This window comes from Opisthocomus hoazin, chromosome 2, assembly GCF_030867145.1.
Source record: "Opisthocomus hoazin isolate bOpiHoa1 chromosome 2, bOpiHoa1.hap1, whole genome shotgun sequence".
NCBI lineage: Eukaryota > Metazoa > Chordata > Aves > Opisthocomiformes > Opisthocomidae > Opisthocomus > Opisthocomus hoazin.
This window is the reverse complement of record NC_134415.1, coordinates 11,760,543-11,784,502: the sequence shown is the minus strand read 5'-3', so window position 1 is coordinate 11,784,502 and position 23,960 is coordinate 11,760,543. Positions and strand designations below refer to the sequence as shown.

The 23,960-nt window shown below is 37.2% G+C and overlaps 1 protein-coding gene across 5 annotated transcripts in view; it reads left to right on the top strand.

Annotated features, from left to right (window-relative positions):
• Positions 1–23,960, top strand: part of CEP170 (centrosomal protein 170) — a 103,271-nt gene that overhangs the window by 27,633 nt on the left and 51,678 nt on the right. For 4 of the 5 annotated variants that reach the window (XM_075412625.1, XM_075412624.1, XM_075412622.1 and 1 more), the window contains exons 3-9: positions 4,451–4,540; positions 10,349–10,430; positions 11,075–11,130; positions 11,241–11,403; positions 13,494–13,628; positions 19,128–19,604; positions 22,228–22,874. In XM_075412625.1, coding sequence (XP_075268740.1) covers positions 4,451–4,540; positions 10,349–10,430; positions 11,075–11,130; positions 11,241–11,403; positions 13,494–13,628; positions 19,128–19,604; positions 22,228–22,874 — 1,650 coding nt within the window. The remainder of the gene's footprint in view (positions 1–4,450; positions 4,541–10,348; positions 10,431–11,074; positions 11,131–11,240; positions 11,404–13,493; positions 13,629–19,127; positions 19,605–22,227; positions 22,875–23,960) is intronic. The other variant, XM_075412623.1, reaches the window with a different exon arrangement.

Here is a 23,960-nt window from a genome sequence, read left to right as displayed (position 1 = left end):
TGTACAAGAAGCTGAAAGAGAGCACAACCAGGACAGCTGCCCCAAACTGACCAAAGGGATATTCCATGCCGTATAGTGTCATGCTCAGCCAGAAAAACTGAGGGAGGGGACTTTGGGGGAGGTAACGACTGCTCAAAGACTGGCTAGGCACTGGTCTGCTTGTGGCAGGTGGTGAGTGACTGCCTTTGCATCACTTGTTTTATTTATGCTTTCTTCTTCTTTCCTTTGCTGCTTTAACTATCTTTTAACTCGACCCATGAGTTTTCTTGCTTTTGCTCTTTCAGTTCTCCTCCCCGTCCCACTGGGCTGGGGGGAGTGAGTGAGCAGCTGTGTGGTGCTTAGCTGTAAGCCAGGGCACCACAGTCGTATGAAAAGTAAATTTTGTAGTACTTCAATTTGAATGGAAGGCTGCAATAACAAATCAGAAGGAAAAATGGCATCTGAAAGATTTGCACAATCTTTGCGCCTGTAAAGATTGTCTGCAATGAATAAAAAGGTGTCCAATTATATGCAAGTAATCTGAGCTTGAGGAAAACTTTAATGTTCTGCAGAATTTCAGGTGTTTCTTTAAAAGTCACAGATGTGAGTAATCATTCTTACCATTTCAGAAGATGTGACAAAATATCATGAAGCTTTAACAATCTTTTGGGTCATTTCCATTTAAAATTATTTTTATGTGCTACTTCCTATTAAAAATAATAAAATAACTGATTACTGATACAATTTGTATTTGAATAACATAATTAGAATCATAGAATTGTTTAGGTTGGAGGAGACCTTCAAGATCATCGAGTCCAACCATTAACCTAACACTGTCAATTCCACCACTAAACCATGTCCCTAAGCTGCGCATCGGTATGTCTTTTAAATACCTGCAGAGATGGTGCCTCAGCCACCTCCCTGGGCAGCCTGTTCCAATGCTTTACAACCCTTTCGGTGAAGAAACTTTTCCTTATATCCAATCTGAACCTCCCCTGGTGCAACTTGAGGCCATTTTGCCTTGTCCTATTGCCTGTTACATGGGAGAAGAGACCAACACCCACCTTGCTGCAACCGCCTTTCAGACAGTTGCAGAGAGTGGTAAGGTCTCCCCGCAGCCTCCTCTTCTCCAGACTAAACAACCCCAGCTCCCTCAGCTGCTCCTCACAAGATTTGTGTTCTAGATCCTTCACCATCTTTGTTGCCCTTCTCTGGACACGCTCCAGCACCTCCATGTCCTTCTTGTAGTGAGGGGCCCAAAACTGAACACAGTACTTCAGGTGCGGCCTCACCAGTGCCGAGTACAGGGCGATGATCACCTCCCTGCTCCTGCTGGCCACGCTATTCCTGATCCAAGCCAGGATGCCATTTGCCTTGGCCACCTGGGCACAGTGCTGGCTCATGTTCAGCCGTCTGTTGACCAACACCCCAAGATCCTTTTCTGCCGGGCAGCTTTCCAGCCACTGCTCCCCAAGCCTGTAGCATTGCATGTGGTTTTTGTGACCAAAGTGCAGGACCTGGCACTTGGCCTTCTTGCACATCATACAGTTGGCCTCGGCCCATTGATCCAGCCTGTCCAGATCCCTCTGCAGAGCCTTCCTACCCTCGAGCAGATCGACACTCCCACCCAACTTGGTGTCATCTGCAAACTTACTGAGGGAGCACTCAATCCCCTCATCCAGATCATTGCAAAGGATGTTAAACAAGACTGGCCCCAAAACAGCCCTGGGGAGCACCACTCGTGACCGGCCACCAGCTGGATTTAACTCCATTCACCACCACTCTCTGGGCCCAGCCATCCAGCCAGTTTTTCACCCATGAAGTGCACACCCATCCAAACCATGGGCAGCCAGTTTCTCCAGGAGGGTGCTGTGGGAAACTGTGTCAAAGGCTTTGCTAAAGTCCAGGTAGACAACATCCACAGCCTTTCCCTCACCCACTAGGCGGGTCACCTGGTCATAGAAGGAGGTCAGGTTAGTGAAGCAGGACCTGCCTTTCATGAACCCGTGCTGATTGGGCCCAATAACCTGGTTGTCTTGTGTGTGCTGTGTGATGGCACTCAGGATGAAACGCTCCATAACCTTCCCCAGCACTGAGGTCAGACTGACAGGTTTGTAGTTCTTGGGTTCCTCCTTCTGGCCCTTCTTGTAGGTGGGCATAGGCATCACATTAGCTAACTTCCAGTCATCTGGGACCTCCCCAGGTAGCCAGGACTGCTGACAGATGATGGAGAGTGGCTTGGCAATCACCTCTGCCGGCTCCTGCAGCACCCTTGGGTGGTTCCCATCCAGCCCCAAAGACCTGTGTGTGTCTATGTTGCATAGCAGGTCACTGACCATTTCCCCTTGGATTTGGGGGGTTTTCTTCTGCTCCCCATCTCTGTCTTCCTGCTCAGGGGGCTGGGTGTCCAGAGAACAACTTCCCCTACTATTAAAGACAGAAGCAGAGAAGGCATTGAGTACCTCATCCTATGTCACTGTTTCCCCCCGCATCTAATAGAGAATGGAGATTCTAATTCACCCTCCTTTTGTTGCTAATGTATTTATAGAAACATTTTTTATTACTTTTTACGGCAGTAGCCAGGCTAAGTTCTAGTTGGGCTTTGGCTTGTCTAACTTTCTCCCTGTATAACCTCACGATATCGTTGTAGTCCTCCTGAATAGCCTTGAAAGAAGTTCAGAGTTTTTTCCCATAACCTAGGTAAAGATGGGGTAATTCTTGTGCTTGCGTTGCTGTATCACTTGTGCGTGGAAAAGTGTAATCTCTGCTTGACATCGTCGGCTCAGCAGAACACCTGCATCAGTGAATTTAATTTTACTGAGGTAGCTTGTTTTCAGTTGATGAAAGATTACTAAGTTAGTAGAAAATAAGCTATACTGATGTATCTTCATCTACCCTTAAGAACACTTAACTGATGTAGTATACTAGTGCTGCTTTTATTGGCATGGACCTTGTTGTTCATCTCTCTGTCTCATCCTTAATTCTCCCCTCCCCTTTTATATCCTGGTCTCCCTTCTGTACACTTCAAGACTGCAAATTGGTTGCAATGAAAATTCTAAAAATAACACGGTAAGTGTAAGCAGAAGAGGACTGATTTCACTTTGAGGAGAAAGTGACGCAGTCAAAAGATGGCATGGAAAGGAAGAATAAGGAAGTAAATTGAAAAGAAGGCAGGAAAAAAATATTAGCAAGTCTCGAGAAATCAAGAAGGAAAGAGGTGATAAACGTGGGGGTCTGAGAAGAGAAAGCATTTCCTTAGAAGTCATGATGGCACGGTCTGATGCCTTGCAGTGTCTAATGCACTGATAACTGGGGACTCCTAGAGCTGGCAGACTGCAGGTGCTGGTACAGAAATATGCACAGAAGTCTTGGGCAGAAATTTACAGTTCTCAGTGCTATATAGTCCGGAAGAATTGAGTTGAGTAGCAGGGATAGAAGATGCAAATCTGAGACTGGAAAAGAATACTGCTGGAAGAAATTTGCTGCTCTGCCGTCATGTCAGGACACTGCACTGGCAGAATTGCCAGCAAACAGACTGGGAAGATCAGATGTGCACAGCTGGGGAAGAAGAGCTGTGGCCTCCATCCGGTTGGGAACTCTTCTGGAGGTCAAGCTCCTGCCCACATGCAGGCGCGAAGGAAGCATACATCCAGCCCCACCTCTTCCTTGCCTGAAGTCAGCACCTCAGGCTGCAAACATTTGACCGTGGGCAAGTTCTAGAAGAGGGACTTAGCTGTTAGGGGAGTGGTGTTCTTGGAGAAAATAGGGGTAAGGTTTGTTCCTGATCTATGGGTTGACATTTGGATGTGAAGTACAGAATTAAATAAATAAATAAACACTGGCGTGCTTAAGGAAGGACTGATAAAAGAAAAAGAGTCAGAACTGATGGGAGTAGCAATTCAGGAACTGCTCAGACATTTAGTGATGAGCCTATTGCTAATTTGCTTAGGAAATTGAGATTAAGGAGAAACAATTTGAATGCTTGTATGCTATGGTAAATATCCAAGGGAATGTAATGGAAGATTTACTGATGCATGACAGGAAACGGCATGTTTCAGAGAGAACAGCAATGCCATAGAATCATATTCATGTTTTGAAAGATGTGTGTAGTGAAGGAGAGAAAAATTAAGGTGAAATTGGTGATGTTAGATTAAACATTGGTGATACTATGGTGAACTGGAAAAAAAATATTTTCAGTTAAGATATGGCTGGATCTGACTTAGTCACATTGGTGAAACATTAAGAAAATAATTCTTCTGAATTAATGTTAGAGTTCTGCTGTGGGCACCCAGGGCCAGAGTTGGATATGGTTAGAGAATGATTTTTTTCATATGTGGGACTAATTTTTTTTAGATAATTTGAAGAAATGTGCTATATAGAAAGAAAATAATCATGCTACTGTATGAAATAGCAATAAATGCTATCTTGATCTGGTTTTGAAATACCTTATCTTTTTATATATATATTTTAGTCACGAAGTGTGGACAAGCAACATGCTGTACTTAACTATGATGCCTCTACAGATGAACACTTGGTGAAGGATTTGGGCAGCTTGAATGGGGTAAGTTAACATCAGAAATGTGTAGCTCCCCATAGTCTTTTGTATGCTTTTCTGGTTTGGGGTTTTTTGAGCAAGGAGAGTATGATTTAGCAAGTGTACATCAATATCTTTTTTTAATGTGAGATCGGAAATGAGGCAACAGTTGAAACAAAAATGTAGTTTTTGTGGGGATTTTCCACTGCACACTATTAAAAGGGCTGCAATAAATTCCATTAATAACAGGGCCTTGGCAATAGGAAAAAACTCAAAAGAATAAAAATGAATATGTTACTCTTTATTTCAGAAAGGCGGGGGGGAGAAAGTCTTGATTCTACTATCTAAAATGCCTGGTTAAGAAATGGATTTTTATTTCACATGCTACTCTTTTTTTCTCCTTCATACAGAAAAGAATGTTAAACCCTACTTTATATGTGGAAAAAAAAAATCAGTATGCAATAATCAGGTTGCATGTAAACCTGTAACTTATTCTATATTTGCATTTAGTTTTTCGGTACCCTTTGTGTCAAAAGGTCTATGAATAATGTGTGTCAAGTTATTACAAACAAATGTAGGAAAAATGTAAAGTTTGAGCAAAATCAAGTTTCATATGTCATTTTACATTTTAAGGGTTTTCTAGGGATTGTATACAATATTCTATGTGAGCTTCACCTTTTATAAATGTTTTAAATACTATAGTAATTATTAAAAACTTAATGACTATCATATTTTTTTGTAACCCTTTAGATACTTGTTTATGAGCTGTTTATACACACTAGTTACGGTTGTTATTTTATAGAACTTTAAATGTTTGGCTGTGTCGTGAATATATACAGAGTAAAATTGTGAGTTCATCTGTGATGGCTGTTCACTACCAGTAGCTTTCTAAACATTAATTCAAGTAACCATTGTCAAATGTTTAAAAAAACAGAAGCTGAAGAAGAAATCTCAGGTTTCTTACTGTTAGCATTGCTTTAGGTTTTGGTGTTTTATCTTGAAGTGCATTTCAAAATAAAACCCCTGTTAGTCTGTCTGTGCTAGCTTTTCAGCATTTTAAGGCAACTAACTCATCTTCCAAAGAGTCAGTCTCAACTCCATACGAAACCAGTGTAACCTGAAGAGTTACTGCCTTTGAACAGTTGTAGACGTATAAGAACTTTGCTCCTTAAATATTTAATATGCCTCTGTATTTTGAAAACCAGTGCAGTTTCAAGGCAGTGATCAAAAATTAATTCAGCATGTAGTAATTTTTTGCTGAGCTTCTTGATTTTATTCCCTAATTCTGTTATTCAGTTCATCAGTAGGTATATCTTCTGATTTTCCTTGCCTTGTCACAAAACTTGAATTTAATAAAAGTATGTTAAAAGGCCTTTCTTCAGCTCATTTCTGTGCCTCTGATAAAGAGCTTTCGGTTATTTTCTTTGCTTGACCTGATTCATTCTCTAGTTTGAGGTGTCAGTTGCTTTATAGTTGTTTACCCAGAGATATCAAAGGAGCTCCTTCCCACAGTTCTGGGACAGGGAATATTAAGTCTTAGAGTTAAATCCTTGCCCTTTTTCTTCTCAGTGCTTCCCTTACTATTTCTTTCCAACTGTGCTTTCCTTACATACCTCTGCCTACCTGGTTTCAGGTTGAAAGAGGAAAGACATAATTTTGTAACACTGTACTTAAGCCAGATTGCATGGCAGAACAATCACAAAATGGCAGAGGTTGGAAGGGACCTCTGGGAATCATCTGGTCCAACCCCCCTGCCAAAGCAGAGTCACCTAGGTTTTGAATATCTCCAGAGAAGGAGACTACCCAGCCTCTCTGGGCAGCCTGTTCCAGTGCTCTGGAACAATATATGCAATGCCTCTGTACCATGCGGTGAACTACTACCAGACACTAATTCTTTTAGTCTAGCTGCTATTTCAACTAAGACCCCCTACTTAACAGCCAAATCTCTCTTTTAGTGCTTCATCAGCTTCCATCAATTCTTATTTTGCTTGCTTCATCAAGAGCAAACATTTATTTTGGGTCTCCCCAGTTAGTCCCATTTCTTTAGAGAACAGATACATATTTTTCTTAGTATGCAGGACCACTCCATTCCTGGTGTAATGCATTTTAACCACTCAAGATAATTCAGAGTTTAAGGGGAGATGGCAACTACCAATACACAGGGCTTTTCTTTTGATTTTTATGAGTCCCAAATACTTTCATGAGATGAACTGTGATTGTGCCTGATGCCTTCATGCCTGAATGTTCTTATCTAAATGGTTGATTCATACTCAGCTCAGTGTAAAGGTTACAGCAGTCTTCATCCTGGTCTTCATACATCTAGACTTGAAAACAAAGCAAAAGTAAATTTTAATTACAATTGCACAATGTATAAGTTTTATTTCCAGTTTGTTTACATTATGACTCCTCCTGGTCCTGCTTATCATTTATTTCATACAACAACGATTAAGGAATTTGTCTTTTCTGAGGAAAATGTGTACAGTTGCTAAGATAAAATCTATTATTTCAGCAGTATCAACAGAATTCAACTGTATTTTCTCTTTTGACTTGTGACCTCAAAAACATACCAGAAAAATTATCAAGCATCTATGGCTCTGTTGAATAACATTCTTCTCAGGGATGATAAGAGGATAGTGAAGTCCTTTCACACTGAAATTGTGAAATACTCAGCAAGCTGTGTGCAGGCACTATTTGGAGAATAAAGCTTTGGAAATCATGTGAATAAATAAAAATGTGTGTAGAGTGATTTAAAGAGGGGAAAGGATTCCTTACTGACATAGTAACTAGCTTTTTCAAACTAGCTTTGTCTTGCATCCCAAAGCCTGTGGTGGGATTTCGAAACTCCAGTGAGAAAACAACTGAGGCTTGGTTGTTGTGTGCCATCAGTTCAGTCATGAGGATGTCTGCAGACTGAACGCAGCACCTCCAGAGTTCTCTGACTTGAGTATACTGATTGCACATGAATTTCAGAACTCTGACCTGAGAGGAAAAATACATATGTAGCTATATACATTCATATCCGCAAGGCAGCCTGAATTTTGGTGATTCACTAAAATTCAGGCTGCCTTGAGGGTATTCCTCTTACGGGGTTTTTGCTCTGGACTCTCACAATGTTAAAGTGGAATAAATACACATTAAATACCACTCAAAGTTTTGTGCTTACAAACCAGTAAATAGTGGGACCTTGAATTTTTATTTCTCATGGAATGTATTTTCTGTGATGTAGGTAAGCAATTTTTTGAGTAATGAAATAAACATTATTTTCATTTAGAAAAAGAAAATAAAACAGAAGATCCCTTCACACTTTTGGGGAAGGACATTGTTTCTGTCTTTCCAGACTTCATCTAGCAGTAATAGATGTAGACGAGCAACACAAGTGTGCAAAGATTTAGATTCTTGGCTGACTTGTGTGTGTGTCCCTAGCTTCAAAATGCTAAAAAAATGACGAATTTCAGCTGTTGCATTCCACAGAAACATTGTAGATGTAGAATTCTGGAGTTTGAAATAGGATGGTCCTGTGGAGTTGCGGCATTTGAAGTCCCCCAAACTGCCACAAACTAATAGTAAATGTCTTTCAGAAAGGCACACTAGATAATTAAACTCCTATTTATTAACCTGTAGTTGTTACGAAAAGAAGAAACAAGCAAGAAGCTGTAAATTGTTTAAGGTGTGGGAAAATGTACAACTGATAAATAATTCATAAAATAATGAAACAGTCTTATACCAGCTAAACCATAAATATTTTATTTGCCTTGAGTTTGCCCTAAATTAAAGTTTCATTTTGGATTTTAAAAGAGGGTGGAGGAAGTAACACCAAGGAACAAGAGACTGATCACATGTTGCTGATTATATGTATTTCTTACAAGGAAGTTGCTACATTCTGAGAAGTTCAGATGTAACATTCTTATCAGATAAAAAGAGAGGGAAGAGTTCAAGAAAGCCAGGGGAGAATGTAGAGGAGAACAACTTCAGAGTGTAAATTGTAGCTTCTTAATGCAGATTCGAATTGAGCCTTGAGGAACAGTTTCAGGCAAGATGCCGTGCGGAAGATTTTTGTCAGCTCACACTGTGGATGGATTCTTCAAGGATCTGTAACTCTGAAAGTGTCTTAAATATTATGCAGGGTTACATTTACTGTTTTCTTTTTTCTTGGTATCCTCATCTCTAGTTTTTTTTAATCGAGAGTTTAATGCTCTATTTTGCTAGATGAAACATGTCTTCACCCTTTTATGTTTCTCTATCACTGAGTAAATTCGGAAGATACTGACATAATATGGAGTTTTCTCTGAGGGTAACAAACACAGTTAAAGAAACAATTCACTTTCACAATTAAAGATTCAGCCTAACTTGGAGAGTTGTGAGAGCAGTGCTGTGACTCGGGATGAGCAGAAGGATCATATTGAGAGCTGTCATTGGGAGGTAGCGTATTCTGGGAGCAGTCTCTAGCTGAAGGTTTAAGCATCCCCTCCAGCAGCAAAAGGGCAAGTTGTGAGGAGAAAACGCTCAGCTCCTGACACCCACTCCTACCTTAGCGTGTTACCATGCTTGATTTCTGGTATCTGAAGTCACCACATGCAGCTTTAAGTCTAGCTGATGTTAGTAACCCGAGCAGTTTGCTTGACTGCTGACAGCCTACCTTCCTAAGACTGTAAATCAGTCTTTAAACATACAGATCAGTTCCAGTGAAGGAATAAACTTTTTTTTCCCCTAGTTCTTACAAGGGCTTGTATCCATTTTAGAATTTTATGTCTGTGACTTTCTAGAGTTTTCTGTAGGACTTGAATAATCTAACTTCAAGTTCTATTTATGTTCATGTATTTTTTTTCCCACAGAGACAAAACTGTTTTCCAACTCTTCCAAATTACATCTGAGATCCATTTTGACTTGAACATGTATTATTCTCCCTCCTTGCTGCCTGTGTAATTAGTCATTGTTTATATCTCAGGTGTTCTCTTGAAGTACACACTGGCAGGTTTTTGCAAATGCCTTGTTTTCTGCTGTTAGGTTTAATCCAGACCTTGAAATCGGAGTGGTTGGTAGTCTCCACTGCCTCTAACAGCCAGCTGATACGGCTGGTGAAATTGGGCAAACTTTCAGGTTCATAAATCCTTCTCCCAGTCACTGAAAGCTTGTCTGATTTCTCCAACTAGGTTTCCAACAGTGATTTTGAGGAGGAGAGGGTTACTTATTGTACAATAACTGAATTTTCAAAAGGTATTGTCAAGCCTATGGAATTTGCTCTGCTTTTCTGATAGCTGGTATAATAATGTTACTTCTGCTTACAAGTGGTGTTATACCTGCTCTTCCAAGAGTTGCAATATGTTGGATTCTTTATTACTGCTATTTGGAGTTACTCAGATGCACCAACTTGGTCCATTTTTCCTTTAAGTCCTTTGACAATGTTTAGAAATTATAAGCTACCTCCGAACTCTCATATCCTATGTTAAATGCTGTGCAAATGTGATGATAAATCAATTCTGACAGCTAATTCAGATTGAAAAAGCAAACTACAAGAAAATTAATGAGTGGAGATGCTAATTTGAGGCAATATTAATCAACGATTCAGTAAATACTGCTAACAAGATTAAACTTGTAAGAAACTTTTCGAGACCAGTGTGGTGTCAGCAGCCTAGTTAGCAACGGGTGTTTAACCTTTCGTTTGAAGTATTTTGTGAAGCAAGTGGTAATTTGAGCTGATAAGTTTAATTCCCCAGTGAATCACCACTAGAAAATTTGTAGTGCTGGAAACTTTCATGTAAAATTACTTAAGTGATTTGTCATTTTACTGTTTTGGAATTTAACAGTATCGCTTTCTGTCCTCCTTTATTTCTGTAGACGTTTGTGAATGATGTGAGGATTCCGGAACAGACATACATCACTCTGAAGTTAGAAGATAAATTGAGATTTGGATATGATATCCTTGTCATAGGAATGCACAGTGTCGGGACACACTTTTCTTTTTAAAAGTGTGGTTACGTTAAATGAAGGGTTCTCATACTATTTGAGAAGCAGCTTTGAAATATTTATTTCTCTCGTTACTACAAAAATGCCTAGATTAGAGAAAATGGTTGGTTTTAAAATACTGTACTTTGGTCAGAACTATTGATAAGCTCATTTCATTGTTTCTCACTGCAAGAAACCTCAACTTCCAATTACTATTTAAAACCTAATGTGTAACTTCTGAGTTGCTAAAAAAACATTGCTTTCTTTGAGGCAAATATATGAATATTGTATGATATGAAATTGTATACAAGTAGAGAAGATTACAAGTAAGTAGAGAAGATTACAAGTAATCACTTGGCAAACTACGAAATGAAAAAAGAGAGCTTGCATTATTACAACATTAAGGTATCTACTCAGTGTTCTATTTGCAAATAGTAAATAACTGTATTGTGCATTTGCTCTGATGATTATGATCATACATGCTAGTCTAACAGTGACATATTTGTAGAAGTGTCACCATTCCAATGGGCGAACAGGCTGCAGAACTGTTGTTTTTGTGTAAAATCCTGTTGTGAATTGAGAAGCCTTTCCAGTATTTTCCTTAGCATTTCATACATACTAATCTTTTTACTGTTGTCAGGGGAGAGATGAGAGTCCCTGAAGAAGCACTTAAGGTAGCAACATGCAGTTCCTAGATGTTCTTCTGTCATTGTGTAGTTATTGGTAATATCAGGGGTTTTTCCACTCTTTGAGGGTGTTTTTTTCTCTGTTGAATGTCATGTAGCATGAAAAATTCACAAGCCAACTCCAGTTATCCCAAAAATCTTCAGAGGCAGAAGGATCGAAGCAAACCAGTTCCAAAAGCTCGCAGTCCAAGGTAACAGACTCTACAGCTCAAGTGCACCACAAAACCGCAGAAGCACTGAAATCTGAAGAGAAATCAATGGGTAAGGTTCGTTTTTGTCACAGAAGCACACAAGCTTGGAAAGGATATTAATTTGCTTTGGTAGGATGCTTGTGAAATTCTGTAGATAGTAAAAACTCCATATACATGTAAACAAACTTTAAGTGTAGTTAAGAACTTTCAGAATTTAATTTCTGCCTTTTTTACTGTAGCATCCGTATATTAAGAAAACTCATAAAGGGACATTTAATTAGCATTTATCATCTTCAAACTTTGAGCATTTGTGACAGGAAGGTGCTAATTTTTTGCACTGTAGCTGAAAATATTTGTTCAGGAACAGTTTGTACTTTTTACCACCACCATTGTTAAGTGCTCTCTTTTTTGCTTCTCTCCACCCCCCCCCCCCGCCCCCCTTTTAAATGGGTGGAGGTTTTGTTTATTTGTTTCTGAGCATTCATTGTTACACACACCAGGATAGAACCAAAGTGTTCTATTGTGGTGTCAAAAAATTGTGAAAACTGTAGCTTCAGTCTTGTTTCTACATCGTCTTTCATATTTGTGTAATGTGCTAAAGTTTACTGTTAGTCTTATAGCAACTTGCTGTGTTACCTGTTACTGCAGGAGATAACCACAAGAATGAGAAAGGAATCAGGTATTGTTGCCTCCTTAGTGTGGAACTGACTAGGTCCAACTCCTTAGGTCAAGGCCTCAGCAGTTTTGTTTAGGTTTAATGCATTTTTCTGGAAGACACACTGCAGAGTTCTCTTCCCCACATATGGGATTCTGTAAACTAATTAATCTTAGTTTTGTTGGCTGATTTAGCATCCTGTTAAAGGTACATAAAGCCTATCCAGTACTTCAGTGTTCCTATTCAATATGGCTTTTCAGCTTTCGGGTCCTCTTAAATTGCGATAAAGTAGCACAGTGGGGTTTTTTTATCCTCATCTTCCATTTTTCTGTTCACTCTTCCAAAAATAACAGTCAAAGTAATGATAGGGATTTACATTTAAGTGCAATTCTCAGAAGCTTTTGGGGAATTGAGTCTCTCACTGTTGCTTTATGTATGCATAGCTGTTTACTATTGCTAATTCAGTGCACAAGCATCAGTCATCAAGTTTTTAAAAACAATTCAGCATTGACTGAAGTGTAAAGCAGTTTAATGCTGCTTTAAAAAAAGAAGTATTTAGTATCTTCAAATCATATTGAAACTTTTGGCATGTCTGAGAAATTATATATCATCTTTGGAATGACAGTAAATAAAACATTGAATAAAAATGTTGAAATTCATGATAGGCAAAGTGACAGACAAACTACTAAGCTGGATTTGAACAGATTATGTTATTTTATATAATGACTGTTTTAAAGTATCTTCAGAACATCTGTATGATATTACAATGGCTAAATCTCAGTAGGGTGAACTATCCTTCCAAGACATCAGGTCAAAACTGATCTAGTCAATTTATCATCAAGGTAGAAGTCTTAATTATACCAGTGGGGTTTTTTCTTGTTTAATCTTTATGTTTAAATGTGCTTAATCATGTGTATACATCCTATATATGAAATAGCATTTTTAATTGAACTCTAATTTAACTGTTGCCTTTAAAAAATAATTAAATGATTGTACTCAGTAATGTTTTACACAAGGTAACTTTCAGCACTCCGTAGTAGCTGTCAGCATGTTGGAACCTTGGCAACACTGCAAAATTTGATCAGTTTTTCATGCAGTGAGTTCAGATTTCATTGAAAGGTCAATGTGGGTAAAAGTGAGAATCTTCTCACAGAAATAGCAGTGGACAGCTTTTAGGAACGTACTGCTATACTGTATTTCAAACTGAAAGCAGAAAATAATGTTTACAGATATGTCAGGGTAACAGTAAGAGATGTCAGCTGCCTTTACATAAACGTTTGTGCCAGAAGTTTTGATCAGGTCATTAGTAAGCTTTTATATTTAGAACCCAGATCAGTTATCCAGTCTCCAAGTTTGTTTTGTATTTAGGCAAATGCATGCAACCAATACACTTCAGCTTCCAGGAGAAAAGATCCAAGCACATGACTCTCTCTTCAGGTTGTTCTGACCTAAATATCACATCTAAACAGAAAAGTAATTTCCTCTGCTTTGGGCTGATTTTATAGATCTTTCTGCCATGCCTCGTGGGACACCTTTGTATGGACAGCCAGCCTGGTGGGGTGATGATGAAGCTGATGAAAAGAGTGGTTGTAAGCCAGACAGCAAGCATGAAGAGAAAATGCATGAGACAGGGGCTTCAGGTAAGTCTGTTGTCTTATTTTTGTTGGGTTTTTACTCTTTACTAAGTACGTACATTCTTAACTAGGGAACTAAACAGTCATTAATGTTTGCAAGTTTCACAGAGAGTTTGCATAGATGAAAGCCAGTTAAGTTAGTTTAAAAAATTTATTCTGTTGAGAAACTGTGCATTTCCAGAGAACAATTTCACATATAATGTATCAGTTTTCTAATATATAATACAGTTTGTTATCAGTAAATACAGAAAATAATGTTACCTGAACCAGTGTGTCTCATTTATCAATTTAATCCATATCTGTCATTTTATATGATCAAATTAGAGATTGCATAGGGATATTTTGTCAAAATAATTTCTGAAAATAAATGGTGCTATATTATTTTTGTATTCGACTTACAACTGTATAAGGTGATCTATGCTAGCATTCTCCCCTGTTATTCAGTAATGCTGCATTAGTGGGAATTGCATTGCGTAGTTCTTGCAGTAAAGATTTGTGTAGTCTAAAGTTAAACTGGTAATGTTTATTTCCCCATAATAGAGTTTGGTGTTGTGTTTTTATTTTTTTTGATTTAGCTTGTCTATAGACGGTATGCATTGCCAAAACTTAAATCTCAATGTCTATAATTAGGCTTGTAAATCCATCGTTGGGCATATAAATAACATGGCTGTTATTCTGATAAAGACAATAACCTTAAAACTTAACTCAGGTTAGGACAAAATTCAGCTGTATTTGTTTAGCTGTTTAGATAACACATTTAAGGCCCAACAGTATTAAATTTGCAATTTTTAAAAGTAATTTAACTGAGGTGGGAATAGTAATACTACCTGTAATAGTAAAACTACTTGTAATAGTAGTTGCCTTGGTTATCATGAATCCCATTTTGCAGGAATTGGAATAAACTCTAAAAACATGTGAAACCAAACTAAAGTAACACTTCAGTGTAATGAAGTCAGAGTCTTTAGAGTTAACTTTTTGTCGTAGTCTTTAATGAACTTTTTCATATTAGTCTGAAGTTGTCACAACTCACACAGTAAAGTCAGTCTCTTAAGATTTGGACTAGTAGAAAGAAACCAGGTGAAAACATTTAAATTAGTGACAGTTTTTGTGCAACTTAACTTTGTCACGTGTAAAAGAACTTCATCATAATGCAGTACAGTTATAGATCACATCCTTACTTGGTCTGATTTCTGGTGAAAGATTTCTCTACCGTGTACAGCATGAGCAGAGTATGCTATTGTGTGCTCCTGTGGAGGCTTGTGAAGTACAGGTTTCATATCCTACATTTATAATCTATAACTCTACAATTGAAATCTTGTCTAGAAATGTGTTCTTCAAACACTTCTAAGCATTCCTAAGGAATACAAATTTTGTTCCCAATGGCAATAATAATGAGAGGCAGTGACTGTTAGATGTTGTTCCACTTCCATTTTTCTCAACAAAAAGGAAAAGAGCGTATGTCATCAGTTACAAAGAGAAAGAATGAAGTCTCTGCCTTTGAGTCATGCCATTTATGCTAGCCCCATTCTTCTCCTTACTTTCCAGATTACAGGAAGCATTAACTATTGGCTATGAAACCTGTGACTCTGTATATGCCAAAAGGGGCACGGTAGAGTCACTAGTACCTGTGTTGCTATTGCTTAGCTGCCAATGTCAATAGCAAACTAGCATAACAAAAATACGAATTCATCAAGCTTTTTATACTCATGTGTATCTATTGTTTTAATTTAAAAAACGTGCATATTATTTGACCTCATTAAGTACAGGTTTATTAAAAAGTAATATTGTGAGGTCTGTGATTTTGATGCCATGCCATTATTAAGGTATGGCACAAGATTCCAGTTTCTCCTTGATAGCATGCCTATTCGTATTTTTTCATAATTTTAAATTGCTTTTTCAGAAGCAGTATTTACCTATAGATTTTTCAGAAAGTGATCAGTGCTTCTGTCTTTCTTCCTGAGTTCAAAGAAAAATAAGATTCCAACTTCCTATCAAACTAATCAAGGGGGTGCAATCTGTTTCAGCTGTAGACGAAAATAAGTTTGCTCTAGACAGAACTTCAGTGATGAGGATATTTTTGGAATGCTTTGCCTTAGTGAATTCATCATAAGGTAAATGATGAATAGAGAAGATAGACTAATCTTTTCTACAGTGTTTAACTGATTGTGTTTGTTTGTTTTCCATATATATACACTATATATAAAAATAAAATTTGGGCCTGGAGCCTTCTTGGCAAGTAAAGCATTTCTTTTTTTTAAATGTACAACATATGTTAGAAATCTCTTTTGTTTATGTTGTTGTTTAATCATGAATTTATCTCTTATGAACAGAATTAATCTGTGTAGAGTATAGGAGTAGCTTCTGTTTCCTCAAACTGAATAATAAATCTGCAAGAATGGAATTCAGTTTGAATATGCTCATACTAAACAAAAGCTTATGTGAAATGTTATAGGAAGTCACTGCTGGGAAAAAAACAAAATCTGACATTTTTGCAAAACAGTTTCATTTGGGAGGATATGGAACTAAAATCCCATGTTGCAGACAAGTGATTTATTTATCTTGATCACATAATCTCTGGGTATACATTAGTCATATGTTTTACTAGTTTGTTTTTTGACTGTTGTAGGTGGGTTTTAGTAGTGTTGGCAGAGAACCTGGGAAGACAGCAGAAAAGAGTTGACACTTGCCTCTATGGACACATTTCCTCAATCTCAGAACACTAACTATGTGCAGAAGTGTGCAAAAAAGTATCCTGAATGTTTTCATACAATCATAAAAAAAACATAAGCTTTTGGGGCTTCTTTGGTTTACAGTTAGGTTGCATGAAAACACTAAGTTAGTTTTCAGCAAGTTAGTATGTGTTTCCTTTATGCACCTAGGTTTTATAGCATAGATGAATATAATGGTTGGAAATTAATATAAAGAGACACTTTAATGAAAGGAAATTAGAAACTTCTCATGACTTGTCATGTTTGGATATTTTTTAAATAAAAATAACTTTAAAAAACCCCTTCAAGCTTGATGCAGTTATTTGTTCTTTCATGGGCTAAAATGTATTAAGTATTTAAAGCATCAGTTTGAAACATGCTTCTTTATATCAGCTGCCTAAAAGTAAGTACATTATAGGTGAGTTCATGAATGGAAGTTCTTAAACCTTTTGTTCAGTAACGCAAATCAATAAAGCTTGATATCATTTTAACCAATTAATCCTATGAAGAACTTGCTTCATGCTCTAATGATTTGGTACATGATTATTCACTGAATAGAAAAGAAGGCATGAATTAGAACAGATGGGGCAAGGTTTAATGAGGAGATTGAAATAGGAGATTTGTTTCTGCTAAGCCAGCTATAGACAATTAGTCTTTATAGTCTCGAGTTAATAAGATTATTTTAATGTTACTGTCTTTCTGTCACAGTGGAAACTCACTAATGGAAATTATTTGTAAACAGATCAGAATAGCTTGGGAAGGTTTAAGAAGAAAAAACCTTATTACTTTTTTCAGACATGTATGTTGCTCTATTTTTATGATATGATTTTTATGATCTGTTATTCTGTATAAAAATGAACAGTTGTATATACATCTATGGTGTGACTTTATCTATGCTGCAACTGTTAAACTTACATGTTATTGGCAACTTTACCAGGTTGTGTAATTATTATTATTGCCATGTGTTACACTCTCACTTCCTGGAAAAGCAAAAACTGCATTCTCTGCTGATCTTGGTAGTAGTTGTAGAATTTTACATCATTAATGCCTTTACCAGAAATCTAAGAAAAGACAGAAGTTAATTTTTAAACAAGCTTTAAGAATCTGAAGTAGTATTTTTCCATTTGGCATGAAGTATTTTTTAATTCCAGCATTGCATTAACTATATGTCAGATTAAATGTTCCTTACATTTAAGAAACAGTGTCATTTTATGGTGCAGCAGGCTGACTTATTTTAGAAATTCCAGTGTAATCAGTATGTGTAGGAGATTACACACGCAATCCCTAGTATTAACATTAAAGTTCGTAGAAGTTTGTTCTAGAATTTTGCTGAGTTTTGGCCTGGAATACATGCAAGTGCTGCATATGTAAGGCTTGCTTTGCAAAGCTGTAGCAGCGAAGAAGCATGGTATATCATTGCACATTACCAAATGTAAAGCTAACATAAGAAATATTTTTAAGGTATTGTGTAAATATGATATTTTGACTGCTTCTTATACCTTCTGCAAATAAATATTTTGCTCCAGGTTTACAGACATTTTTTAAAGAAGTGCTTTGTAAATTCTGGATAATTTTCATTTACGAGGTTTGTTTTTAAATTGTGTTTTTAAGGCAGAAAAAAAAAGAACATTTCTAAGAAATCTGAAGACTGCAAAACATTTTCTGCAGTTTCATCCTGTCTTTGCAGATGATAATATATTCATATACACAGGCAATTTCTTGCATGTCTGATAGACTGTGTCAAATAGCACAGAACAGAATCGCAGAGTGTTAGGGGTTGGAAGGGACCTTTGTGGGTCATCTGGTCCATTCTATTCAGAATTCTTCTGCTGGAATGTAGATTGCCATTGCTGCTAACATTTCAAGCATCTGTTGCTTATAGCACATCTCTACAGCAGATATTTTGGCTAGATTACTAGTTCATGAAATGCAGCCACAAAGTTTGTTTTCTTAAAGGCACATTGATGGCTTTGCTGCAACCACAAGAAGCTTCAACCTTCATTCGGGCTATACAGTGGGACTTTCAATTACTGCCCCATGATTTTCCCGCATTCCACTTTCTTTACTCAGTTAGAGCATGGTTTGGTAACATTCTGCACGCTTCCAGCTATTGTTACTTGTTCTGTTCATCTACAAAGTATGGAAACAAGTAAACTAAGAGCAGATGACAGTAGGATTTAGCGCAGTTCTTCGGTTTTGTCCTTTGTAGAAACATAAAGTGTTTGAATTCCATAAGGCTTTCCAATGCTTATCAGTATTAACCTTTTCAAGCCAGAATTAATGTTTATCTTGCGTTAATGTGTGAATTGTTTTTCCAGAGAATTTTATCAAACAACATTATACCAGCTATCCACTGCAGGAGATGATAGCCAGATAGATCACTAGCACTTGTTTTGGGGGCACCTTGATTTGATGTTTTTCCAGTAGGCTGGAATTGCAATAATGATCATCACAACTATTGCTCTAATGTGATTTACCTGTTTTCTGTGTGCTAATAACTCATCTGACCTTTGCATCATCTAAAAATTTTTGGAATGCAAATTTCCTTTGACAAATTCTAAGTGAGGTTTTTGCCACTTTACACTCCTTACAGCCAAACCTTGTGCTGTCTTTTCAGTAATACTTTTTATATGTAATTCTGGAATTATTTTTCCAGAACTATGTTGCTCAGTCTTCTCTACAATCTTACCATTTATTCCAGAAATTACTCAAGTGGCCTTTACAGGAGTTCAGAAACTTCTTGAAGAACCTGAAGTTCCCATGCATTGTGAAATCTATTTTTTATTTTTCTTAATAGGATGCAGTACAGATGCCAAGCAAGCTGAAGAGCAATCTGCAGCTGCAAATGAAGAACTTTATCCTCTCTGTAGGGAGCCAAGTTATTTTGAAATCCCCACAAAAGAATTCCAGCAACCTTCACAGGTAGCAGAGAGCACTATTCATGAAATTCCGACAAAAGACGCCCAAAGCTCCCATGCAGCAGGTGCAGGGCATGCTTCCTTTACCATTGAATTTGATGACAACACTCCAGGAAAAGTAACAATCAAAGACCATGTGACAAAATTCACTTCAGAACAGCGTCACAAGTCAAAAAAGCCTGCTTCCTCCAGTGGTCAGGACCTGCCTGGGCTTCAAACGGTGATGATGGCCGCAGAGAGCAAAGTAGCAGATTGGCTAGCACAGAACAATCCTCCTAGAATGATATGGGAACCAACAGAGGAGGATTCCAAAAGTATTAAGAGTGACGTTCCAGTGTACTTGAAGAGACTGAAAGGTAAAGTAAACAATTCCAGCTATGCTTATTTCTGAAAGCAGCTATTCCTCACCAGCATCCAGTGGGTGGATCCCTGAGCCCTTGTGGAGTTCAGGTGAAATCACAGATACTCCACATGCGCACAAGGATCTGTGCTGGGAGATTTTATTGCAGGATTAAGTCTTAAAAAGAGGACAGAAAAGCTAATCCTAAATCATCTTACAGTAACTATACTAATTGGATATATTCTAGTACAACTGAAAACATCAGGTATTTAAAACTACGATCTCGAAAGGGAAAAGGAAAAAAACAAAACCTTAGTTAAATTTTATATATGTTACTTTTTCCCATTCATTAGTTTAAAAAGCTGAATTGCTTTTTAGAATCAAAGCTCTGAAATTCAAATTATCCTTTTAGCGACCCTTCCAATAGTATATGTTCTATGAATATTCATGTGCTCTAAGAAAATAATATATGGCAAAGAATACATCCTGTAGTTATTCTGCTGAAATTGATCATGTATGATGGAGTCAGTTTTGAGTCAGGAATCTGAAATAGACCAAGAGCTTCAATATTTGTACTAAGCTTGCAGAATATTGTATTTATAAGAATACTGATGATGAGTGGAGTTCCATGTGATTATATATGTTCATTTACTGCAGACGCTGACACTTCAAATAGGATTAAATCAAAAGTTAAGCGTGAAAAGTGTACTTTCTTTTGGACGCCACTTAGCAAAATAGCGAAGAAAGTAATTTTGATGTCCAGATGAAGATTCCAGTGACATTCAGACTTTCAAAATGAAAACTTCTGAAGAACTTTCTCAAGTCTCTCTTTCTTTCTAATTTCAGCAGGTTAACCCTGCAATTCCCATTTTTCTTGGTTCTGCAACCTTACCATGTCTAGCTCTTAAACCAGCTGGGACTGGGTACAATGTGCTTTGTCTTACTGATCAAAAGACTGCTTTTTAAGGCTGACTCTTCCAAATTATGCTAAAAAATAATAATTTTGTTAAAACAGAATTATATCAGTGTGCTAGTGTTAAGATAATAGCATATATTTCTTGTAGAGTGTATCACAGAGCATTTTTTGTTGTTCATGTTACTGTATTATGTTCATGAACATTCTTCAAAATATTAGCCATGTCACTTCGATAAACAGGAAGGGCTCTGTTTACAAAGCCTTAGCCTTTTCCTGGCAGGAGCTCCTCAAAGTTTGATAAATTTTCATCTGAGAGAGGTGTAAGTTACGAGGTGCATATGGCCATAATAAACACCTGGATTTTGTAATCTTCTGTGATCTGTTTGTTTTCTCACTTGTTACTTGTACTTTTTCAGGTCATGAAGGTAGAGAATATACCTAGCCACTTAGAAAGTTTATGAAAAAATAAAAAAATTTTTTCTCCTCAGCTTTTTCTTCCAATATTGAAGTCACATGGCTAGAATTATGTTATTCGACTTTGACTGTGGTGTTGATATTTATTGTTATTATTTGGAAGTATATGAACCTTCACGTAATTTTCATAGGCACTGTACAAATAAGTAGGAAACAGGAAGGTAAGCTGGGATTTCAGCTGTATGTTCAGTGCTATTAATCTGATAAGTAGGGTTTCCAAATATGTGATTACTATATAACTGAATAGTAGCTGCATATCCTAACTGGGTAAGTGAGAAGACCTTGAAAAAAAGCTATCCTCTTGAGAATAAAAAAAATAAATCATACATTCTATGTGCACATGAGTAAGACTTGATCCAAAAGAATTCAAAGAAGGTAAAGCTGTTTCTTCCCAGGAACTGAGCTAAAACTCAGAAGTGTAGATGCTCATTGTACATGAAGTTGCTCTGTGTTAAATGTGACTTGCTGTGTATGAGTATCAAGCCTTCCATGCATTTTTAGGTATCATTACAAAGTATATTTATAGGTGTATATATGATATATTAAATACGTAATCCTTATTCATAGATCTCAAAGTAGTTTGTGAAATGAATAAGTACTAACAACCATTTTACATGCATACATCAGATGCTGAGGGGAATGAATGATGGAAAAACTCATTGTACTTCTTGGAAAGAGTAATGATTCAGTCCAATTTTCAGTAGACAGTTCTCATGATAAACTGTTGTAAATGTTTGAGGAATCCAGCAATATGAGCTGTGGCTCTCAATGGGTATTTTCAGCTACCAGAAGGACTCTTTTAGGATTTTCTTTTTCCTCTTAGCCCTGCCTTGAATGTTTCAGTAGTCATTTGTAATCAATTGGCTGTGTAACAAAAATAATACAATTGGGAAACATACTATAGTACAGCTGGTAGAATACTTGCTTTTGTAAGATACTGAGAAGTATTCACAGCTGAGAGTATTGATGAAAAGAGTAGTTAATGCACTGCTGTTACTGATCAGCTCATGAAGTGTTTCATTTTTTGACTCATAGCAAGTTGAATGTGTTATCAGGAGCTGTACAATATTTGCAGAGACAGGTACTGAAAGCTCTTGGAGTCTGAACAGAAAACCAGTATGAAATTCTTTCTTTCATGGCCTGCCAGTTTCTTTTGTACGTATTGGGTTGGTTTGGGGTTGTTGGGTTTTGTTTTGTTTTGTTTTGTTTTTTTTTCAATGTGCTGTATATTCTTCTGCTTTGCTTGTAGGGAATAAGCATGATGATGGTACACAAAGTGATTCAGAAAATGCTGGTGCACGCCGGCATTACAGTAAGCGGGCAGCCCTTGAAGAACACTTAAGGCATCATCATACGGAGCTGCAAAGTTCACACCAGAAAGTCCATTCCACAGAAAAGCAGCAAGAGCAAGTAGGCTTGAGTCAGACTGCCTTTATGATTGAGTTTTTTGGTGAAGACCATCCTCGAAAGAGACGTTCTTATTCTTTTTCTCAGAATGTAGGAGGGCTGTGCCCAGAATCTCCATCTCCAACACCTCATGTGCGAACTGAAAGAGTGAAACCTCCATCAGGAGAGAAAGCAGTCCCTTCATCTGTGCAAGCTAGCTCATCGCATCACAGAGCAGTACATGGTGTTCATGCAAAACTATTAAAACAAAAATCCGAAGAACCCTCTGCTGCATTGCCTGTCTTACAGGCTGCATTGTTAAGGAGTTCGGGAAGCCTTGGCCATAGGCCTAGTCAGAACCAGGAGACAGACAAAAAGTTGAAAAGCCAACATATTTCTGCTGCTACTGAAAAGGACAATGAGGATGACCAGAGTGACAAAGGTACTTACACTATTGAGTTGGAAAATCCCAATTCTGAAGAAATGGAAGCCCGTAAAATGATTGATAAGGTGAGAAGCCTAAAATGTATACTGATGTTAAAGTGGTATGTGATGTGTGGGCAATTGTCTACCAGTTCAGTTCTACTTATTAAAGCTGTTGCAATGATACAAGTTTTTAAGCCAGTCTATAATGATGAAATACGGATGGTCATGAAAGTAGCAGCAGGCATTTGGCTAAAAATTATACCAATTTGATGGTGCTGTTCTTTTAGTTTGGTAGTTTTAATGCATTTTCAAAAGATTTAAGTGCTGTGAGAACACTATGCAACAGAATTCAGTTAACTATTGTTTTTATGATAGTTGTTATATTTTAATTTATTATAACTCTGTACTCACCTGCTAAAATCCTATGATCTCTGTAGTTTTCAGTATATAAACTGGCTCTATTCAAATTATTATACAGAAATAGATTTGTGAATGTTTTCAATAACAATAACTTAAATTTCAGCATCCATTATAAAAAGTAAGTACAAGAATGCTTTCATTTTACAAAAGTGTTTATATGATAGCAATGTAATTTTCCTAGTTTGAATACAGGTATATGCTTCATTAGGCTTAGGGATCATGTGACGACCAAGTAACTTTTGCTTCTTGGTGATAATAGAAATAACAACAGAAATTGTAATTGCAGCTAAATAACTGCAAATAACTCTTTCATTGGATTCAAGAGGAAGATATGGGTAGCAGGAGCTATGTTTAATCATTTGGCTTAACTGACTCTTCAAGAGGATTTTTTTTCTGTTACTGTTGTGTTTTCCCAAACAATCCATTGTGGTAGAATGCTGGCATCCAAATTGAGGCAATTTTTTGGCCAATTTAACAGGAAATTCATTGCTTACTTGTTATAGAATTATCTAAGGATTGACTTTGTGTGTCTAAAACTTTTTCAGAGCTGAGCGAATACATTAATACATTTACAAAGAATTTTGGCTGAACATTGAAAAATATTTTGTGGAAGACAAGCTAGCTTCACTGTTTTGATTTTGTAGAAAAGTGCGGACAGTGGGGAAATGGGAAATTTTATTACAGATGGCTTTATTTAATAAAAGGTCGTTATGGAGCATTTGGGAGAGAGGGTTAAAATAAAGAGAATTG